General features: G+C 41.6%; 1 protein-coding gene across 2 annotated transcripts; it reads left to right on the forward strand.

Annotated features, from left to right (window-relative positions):
• Positions 1–1,999: 1,999 nt before the first annotated feature.
• On the forward strand, positions 2,000–7,238 carry GCNT3 (glucosaminyl (N-acetyl) transferase 3, mucin type). Of its 2 annotated transcripts, XM_023585998.2 has the most exons (3): positions 2,000–2,080; positions 2,408–2,602; positions 3,784–7,238. In XM_023585998.2, the coding sequence occupies exon 3, from the start codon at positions 3,784–3,786 to the stop codon at positions 5,125–5,127; it is 1,344 nt and encodes a 447-aa protein (XP_023441766.2). In that variant the 5' UTR covers positions 2,000–2,080; positions 2,408–2,602; the 3' UTR covers positions 5,128–7,238. The 2 variants fall into 2 exon arrangements, with proteins under 2 accessions (XP_023441766.2, XP_004483316.2); XM_004483259.4 differs by lacking the exon at positions 2,000–2,080 and having other exon boundaries at positions 2,229–2,602; positions 3,750–7,238.
• Positions 7,239–8,285: the final 1,047 nt, after the last annotated feature.

Consider the following 8,285-nt stretch of genomic DNA (forward strand, 5'->3'; position numbering starts at 1 on the left):
TATGCCCAGGCTATAGATGAGAGAACAGAGGCCCAGAGAGGATCTAGAAGCTTGTCAAGTTTTCACCTGGGTTCTAGAATTCTCAACTTTTCCACCATGGGTTCTAGCCTACTATAGATCATCCAAAGTAAGTTCACACCATATAGTCGGGCCAGGCCAGGCTCAGCCAGGAAATATTGCTCAAAGACAAAGTTTGTATCTGCTGAGCTGGAACCACATTATTTGAGGGCCAGAAGTGTACTGAGGACCATACTCCCATGTGACCTCCTACCTGTGCAAACATCCACCCTGAGCCTCCTTGACAGGTAGGTAGACCTGTGTTCTCCACTCCTAACCTTTCCCTCTGGTCCCCATCTGGGAAGGTAGAGACTCTGCCCAGGGCCGAGCACCAAGTCTCAATTACCCAAGCCTGAAGGATGGTTATGACCATAATCACACACATGAATCTATCCATGTGGTCCAGAATGTGCAGTTGATAGGACCTCAGGGGCAGAGGGAGGATAGAGAGAATCTTAGAAACTCTTTCCTCATTTGCTACCAGAAAGGTTCATTTTTAAATTTGTTTTTTAAGATCAAGAAAGTAGAATTAAAATATATTGTGCATTGTTTTATCATTTAATACATTTTTAATATTTTCTTATAATAGTTGGCATGGTCATCATTTTTCTTTAAAAGAGAATATGAGTACTATATATCCAAAAGAATTGAAAACAGGGACTCAGGTCATTGTGCACCCGTGTTCACAGTAGCAGTATTTGAGTATTTGCACAATAGCCAAAAGGTGGAAACAGCCCAAGTGTCTCTCAGCAGATGAATGGATAAACAAAATGTAGTATATACATATAATGGAAATATTATTCAGCCACAAAAGGGAAGCTTCCCTGCCTTTGGCAGTCTTCTACAGTCAGAAACTGGCAGAGGAGGACCAAAACAAAAAACTGCCAAGTCCTATCTACACTGAGGGTATTGGGGACTGAGTAAAAATTCTTGCACAAAGAAGGTGGCCCTGCCCTCTGTCTCCAGATCACTCTCTTTACTCTGCTTTGAGCAGGTACGACCCTGCAAGCCACGTTTGGGCTTCGCCAGCTGCTCCCTGTCAGGCTCTACCAATAGGGGGCGCTGAAGGGAGACAATGAGGCTGGGGGAGGGCCTTCCTGTTTGCTGCCTACCTACTTCCTGCTCTGTGAGCATCTCTACGTCAATGTCTGCTTACCTTCTACTGGCCGTTGCTTTAAGTAGCAAGGATTAACGCAGTTTACAGTTAAGTTTTTGCTCCAGTTGCGCAAAAAGCCTCATCTTGTCCCCAGCAGAGATACCAACACCAGCCACCTTCTACAAGGTCTGGATCTCAGCCCAGGGGCCGCCCTGAGGTCAGGGACCCCAGCACCTGCTGAGCAGTATCCCCTCGTCTGGGGTCTGAGTTTCAGTTTCTTGGGGCCCCTTTATTCAAATTCTGGATTTAACAATTCCCAATCCTCCGTTTCTTCCTCCAGCCAAGGGTAGTGGCTGATTCCAACAATTGCTCCTTCCCTAATAATTTAATGTCTTTTTCCCCCCCTTTTCGGTTACCAATTTAGCAGCTTTATACTCAGTTACATTCTTTGTGTTAACTACTTTCTGTTCAAATGCCTGGCCCAGAATGCTGCTTGCTTGCTTTTTAAATTTTCATTTCTTTTTAGGAGGGGTGAGACAAGCAGTGGCAAACAGTGTCTGGGACTTTGGAGAAGGCATTTTCCACGTTTCATTGCCAAACCCTTTGAGGCTCTTGCTGAAGTCCACCAACCCATGGGTAGTATATCCATTCTTCAGACTGCCAAGAACTTTAAACTCACAGACATTAGTGAGGGAGATCTACAATCTGGAACCCTGTGGGTATTTCTACAACCTACAGATAATTAAAAACTACAGATTACTAAGTCTTTGAAGACAAAGAAAATGGATTTTTTTCCCAAGCAGATGCAATTTGAAAAAAAGAATTCTGGTTTTCACGGATTCCTTTTTTTGTTTGTTTGCTTGTTTTTAAAGAAAAGTAACAATCTCCTTGAGTATATTTTTATCACCTCACTCTTGTAATGAGCAGGTAAGAGAAGTGAACACGTGTGTTATAGGACAAAAAAAAAAATCGGAGGCATACCTGTGTTTCTATGGTTCCTTGTTGGGGGCGGGGTGGGGGGGAAGCTTCTTAAGTTCTTATAGGAGGCGGCAGTTTTTATGAATGGATATGGGGCCGGAGAGCATGGATACAAAATGTCTTAGAGCTGCCAGCATTTTTTTTCCTGCCTCACCTCTTCGTATGACTCAGGCTTGAGAATATTGTTTAGAATGATTTATCTGAGCTTGCTTGTATCTGAGAGCAGGAAACTCAAAAGGAGAATGATAAAGCCATCTGCTACTGTCTACTTTGCAGAGATAAAAAGAGAAGCCGGAGCCGGAGCCAGTTTCTTAGACGACCTGTGAATATAAAAGTATATATGTTTTGGAGGGGTTAGAAGACCAGGGGAAATGATGTTCATATTTACTTCCAGAGAACTCAGTAAGTTTCTCCTTGAAAATTCACACCCTGGCAAGGGATCTTCCCCAAGAAGGAAGGAAGCTATTAAAGGTGAGAATTTTCTTAATTTTTCATTTGTCTTCCTCTTAGATTATTGTAAAAATTAATCCTAAAGAAAATACAATCCTTTGCTTAGAGAGAGGATGCAAAAAGAGCAAACAACCATTGCTGGAAGGATGTTTCTCTCCTTTTAGGGACTCTTCTTGAATATCTGGTTTCCTTTGGTGGTACTTAGCACCCTGCATTTTTTTGAAAAGATAGCTGTGGGTTGGTGGAACAAGTATTAGGCTTGAGGGCAATAAACAACAACAACAAAAACTTGGGGGGTGGAGGATTGGGAAGGGTTCCCAGATCTATTTCTTTACAACATGTGTGATATTTGGCAAGTTATTTAGCTTCCCTTTTCCCATCTGTAAAAGAGATCTGTGGGCCCTGGGCTGCTAATAATGCTATATTTCAGGCTGGATGTGAGGATTAAATGGGATGATGTAAAGAAACATCCCTGGCCCATAGAAGGCACTCATTAAATATTTTGTGCAGATATATTTTACATTTAGATAGTTGAAGAGTTACCTATATGAATGATAACACTGTCCCCCCTTAAAATTATATCTACTTTTTTTGTACTTAAGAACATTTTTAAGGGTGACTGGATACCACATGTGACCAATGAATTATATGTGATAAGTTTCCTGATGTATAAATTGCCAAACAAGTGCAAAAATGTACTTTTCTTTTTAAAAGGACCTGTAGATTTTTAGAAGTCATAGAATCAGACATAGAGTCTGAAATTAATGGATTCCCCTCTCCAGACTTAGCAGAAATTCTAGGTCCCATATAATAGCTATATATAATAAAAACAGGGAGGTGAGGGGTGATGGTAAGAACAAGGAATGAAGGGTGAGGACTTTGTCTTACTAATTACATGTCTACCTCAGTAGATGCTCACTTCTGCTTCCCCTTATCTCTCCTGGGTTGAAGGTGGAGCTTGACCCCAGAATGGTCATTTTTTTTGTAGGTTCAGGTTATAAACTTTGATGAGCAAGCCAGGTATATGAGGCTATCCTAGGTGGGACTTTACTGAGGATATTTGTCTAGAGAAGAAGCATAGTTTTGCCAGCAGTTTGGAATTGACCTTGATGTTCTTGTGAATGTGTTCAGGTTTAGTTTGTAATTGAAGGCGTTTTGTTCTGTCCAGGGATTTCATTCTCCTCCTCTCTCCCTGTGCCCAGATGCTCCCTGGTCCCCATGCAATGAAGATGATTTTGTGGAAGAGGAACCCCTGCCTAAAACATTACCTGTGGGCTCTGGGCTGCTGTGCACTGCTGGCCATTGTTGCTCTGAGACTTTCTCTCACATTGAAATGTAACTTTGATCACCTGGATCTAGAATCCAAGGACTTTCTAAGCCAGCCCTGTAGGGACAGATTGTATCAGTTCCTGAAGCTTCCAGCAAAGAAGTCCATTAACTGTTCTGGGATCATCCAAGGAGACCAGAATGCATTGGTCCAGGCTCACCTCGATAACTTGGAGACCAAGAAGAAGCAGGAGCGTTTCACAGACACTGACTACCTCAACCTGACTAGAGACTGTGAGCACTTTAAGGCCAAAAGGAAGTTTATACAGTTCACCCTGAGCAAAGAAGAATTAGACTTCCCTATCGCATACTCTATGGTGGTCCATGAGAAGATTGAAAACTTTGAAAGGCTGCTGCGAGCTGTGTATGCCCCACAGAACATATACTGCATCCATGTGGATGAGAAGTCCCCAGAAACTTTCAAAGAGGCAATCAAGTCAATCATTTCATGCTTCCCAAATGTCTTCATGGCCAGTAAGCTGGTTCGAGTGATTTATGCTTCCTGGTCCAGGGTGCAGGCTGACCTCAACTGCATGGAAGACTTGATCCAGAGCACGGTGCCATGGAAATATTTCCTGAATACATGTGGGACAGACTTCCCTTTAAAGACCAACGCTGAGATGGTCCAGATCCTAAAGATGTTGAATGGGGGGAATAGTATGGAGTCAGAGATCCCTACCGAGTACAAAAAAACTCGCTGGCAATATCACTATGAGATGACAGACAGGTTGTACAGGACCGACAAGCAGAAGGGCCCTCCCCCTTATAATTTACGTATGTTCACAGGGAATGCCTATATTGTGGCTTCTCGAAACTTCATCCAGCATGTCTTGGAGAACCCCAAGTCCCGAACACTGATAGAATGGGTAAAAGACACCTATAGCCCTGATGAGCATCTCTGGGCCACTCTTCAGCGTGCACCGTGGATGCCTGGCTCTGTTCCCTACCACCACAAATATGATGTCTCAGACTTGGCTGCCATAGCCAGGCTGGTCAAGTGGCAGGACCATGAGGGAAATGTCCACGAGGGGGCACCTTATGCACCTTGCACTGGAATCCACCAGCGGGCTGTTTGTATATATGGGGCTGGGGACCTGCATTGGATGCTTCAGAACCATCATCTGTTGGCCAACAAATTTGATCCACGGGTGGATGATAATGCTCTTCAGTGTTTAGAAGAATACTTACGTTATAGGGCCATCTACGGGACTAAACTCTGAGACATGCTTCCAGAGAATTGCTGCCTGTGGGACAGGAACTTGGGCACACATGCCCAGAATCTGCTGAGACAATGTGGGGGTGGGAGATCAGGGCTCTGGAATTCATGGGGAAGGGGAAGCGGGCTGCTATTGGAGTGTGGGTAAGTACATCTGCTGCCTTGCAAATTACTGCTGACAATCATCTTACCCTATCCTCAATAGCTCCACTGACTTTCTCACAGAGTGAGACTGGGAGGAAGAACAACGAAGGGAAGTGTGGCAGGGGAGCTTGGATTTCAGACAATGCTCTATGTCACCTTTTCCATTCTGCAGAGATGATGTTTCTGTTGATTCTAGGCTTGGGGGAGGGAGGAGGTATGCTTCACTAAGGAAGAACACCCAAAAGACAACTTGATGGAAAGTTGTACTATCAACTTCAAAATAAATAATGCCTGATTCAAAGCCCTACCTCTACTTTTTGTCTAATAATCCAGGGATAAGATAAATGAATATGAGAAAATGTATGAAACATTTTTCTCATAATTACTGGTGACATTTAAAGTCCCTCGTGGCTAGTAGGAGAGTCCAGTCTGTAAGAATAGCAAAGTCGAAAGAATATTATAGAGTAGCTGGTTCTTTTGTTATTTAAAGCCCTCCTCATTTTGTTTATGTTGCCAGATTGATGTCTTTTCTGTAAGAGAAAAGGCAGAGTGGTTTAACCAGTTTGACTATCCATTTCCTTGGGGGAAAACCACAGAATTTATTTTGCCTACTTTATAGCCAGAGCTTAAAGTTCTATAACAAAGTTAAAAGCCGTTTAGGTAAGATCCGCATATAATTTACTGTCCACACTAGACCACATTTGAGTGTGGGGGTGGAGTGGGGTGGAGAGCTACACTATTAATAATTATAATTAGAAACAAATATAAATGGGGACTGTTAAGCTAAACTAGGATGTTTGGTTTCTCTGTATTTAGGGCCCTTGAGTCAAAACACTCATTTCAGTATGTGAATGGGAGAGTTGCTATTTGTGGTTCTGTAGCTTATAAATCTTCTTGTTGGGAGACAATAATTTGTGTGTAAATGTATAGTTATGTATTTTTTCCTAAATGTTACCCATTGAAGCCATTTCTTTTTTGAAACTCCAGAGTTAATTGCCAGACATTTGGAAAACAATTGACTACCAGTCATACTCTTCATTGACAGGCAAGGGATACTATACAAAAATATGGGCGGTGCCTTTTGTATATAAGTATACCTGATCTGCGTAGAATATGCTTTGGAAAAATCATTTGTATGCAAATTAATCTGTATAATTTGAATGATGTTCCCATTAACATGTCATGATATCACTAATGTTTTTCCTCACTTTTGGTTGGGATTGAATTAAAAGTTTTTTCTCACTTCAGGTATAATTTTTTCTGCAACCCCATGTACTCTGACACAATGATCACTGAAAGTGAAATTTGTATTTAAGAGTTAGATTCCTTTTGCAAGTTTGTACTCCTTTGATCATGGGCATTGCCACCACCAACTTACCTGCATTGCGATGAGTCCTCCTCACCTTGCCCGTAGCCCCACCAGTGAGAAGACTGGTGGCATAGGCCGTGCTAAGCAGATGTGCCAGGTAAGGTCTAGTCCCTGCAGAGGTGATCACAGACCCTACCCCCTGTGGCCCTTGTGACTGCCGTGAGCCCTACTCTGAGGAGCCCTACTGCCACTGTGGGAAGTGGGACAGAAGAGCTTCCTTGAACGTGTGCATTTGTTCTGAGAAAATAACTCAAGTCTTTGACCTCGAAAATCAACATGCTCTATAAGCTTTTATGTAAAATAAATTAGAATTTTTCATATAAGTAAAAAGGATTAAAATGTGAACTTGTCCTTTTTGGGGGCACAAGATCATAGAATATTCCAAACATTGAAATGTTCTCTAGAAATGTATTGTGGTGAATAGGAAGTGATTTCTTTATTTAATAAGATAAGGTCTTCATATCAGAAGGGTCAATTTCTCCCTTATTTGTTTAGCATATTATTGTGCAATTAAATCAACACATCTGTTGTTTGTTCCCTCTTTCTGAGTCATATCTGTTTTCTTTAATCTTTGTCTGGAAATTAAAAATCTTGGAAATGAATTCATGAGCAACTATGTTTGTATTACTGCCCAAGGTATGAATTTTCTCCATATTGTTGACTTGTGGACTACTTGTGAGCATTGTTTTTAATAACTATGTTATTGTTCTGCATTGCTTATTATAATCTTTGTTCTCTTGGTTGAGTGAAAATTTTTTTAAGAAAGGAAGAAAAGGCAGTTAATAATCTTATTTGGGAATAGAAGAAATAATTTAGTTGAGGATCAAGTATCTGGATCAAAAATGGAAAGAATAATTAAATGCCATACCTGTCCTAAGTATCTTAATTTAATTAAAGAGCTGTTCTTATAGCTTTCATTTAGTCAGACATTTATTACAAAGATGAAGAAGATATTATTCCTGCCTCTGTGAAGTCTGGATGTACTGACAAAAATGAGATACCTCATTCATTTATTCCACAATATTAACTGTCAGCACTTACTATGTACCAGGCATTGTTTGGCCCTGGGGATATAGCAGTGAGCAGACAAAAATCCCTATCCTCATGATGTTCACATGGTGAGTTGGAAAGAGATTCTAAACAGATAAGTGATATATATGTATATTAGGAGACAAGTTCTAGAGTGAAAACGAAGGAAGTGATGGAGACTGGCGGTGAGATGGGAAGGTAGAAGCTTGACATTTTAAGTAGGGTGGTCAGGGAGGTCCTCAATGAAAAGGTGACATTAGAGTAAAGATCTGAAGGAGATGAGGGAATCATACATGAGGAAATATATGGAAAGAACATTCTAAGCCAAGGAGAAAGAATTGTGGAGCCCTGAAGTAGGAACCCACCTGCCAGGTTTGAGGGACACCAAGGAAGTTAGTGTGAATGGAATAGATTGAGGGAGGGGAAGAAGAGGGGTTAGGGGAGAATGGGAGGGGAAGGCATAGTGCAAAGGCCCTTACGTTAATTTCCTAGAGTGGCTCTAATAAATTACCACAACTGTGGGTGACTTTAGAAAGCAGACATTTCTTTTCTAACACTTCTGGAGCCCAGAAGTCTGAAATCAAGATAGCTGCAGGGCCAAGCTCTCTCCAAAAGCTCTA

Source organism: Dasypus novemcinctus, chromosome 3, assembly GCF_030445035.2.
Source record: "Dasypus novemcinctus isolate mDasNov1 chromosome 3, mDasNov1.1.hap2, whole genome shotgun sequence".
In the NCBI taxonomy this organism is placed as follows: domain Eukaryota; kingdom Metazoa; phylum Chordata; class Mammalia; order Cingulata; family Dasypodidae; genus Dasypus; species Dasypus novemcinctus.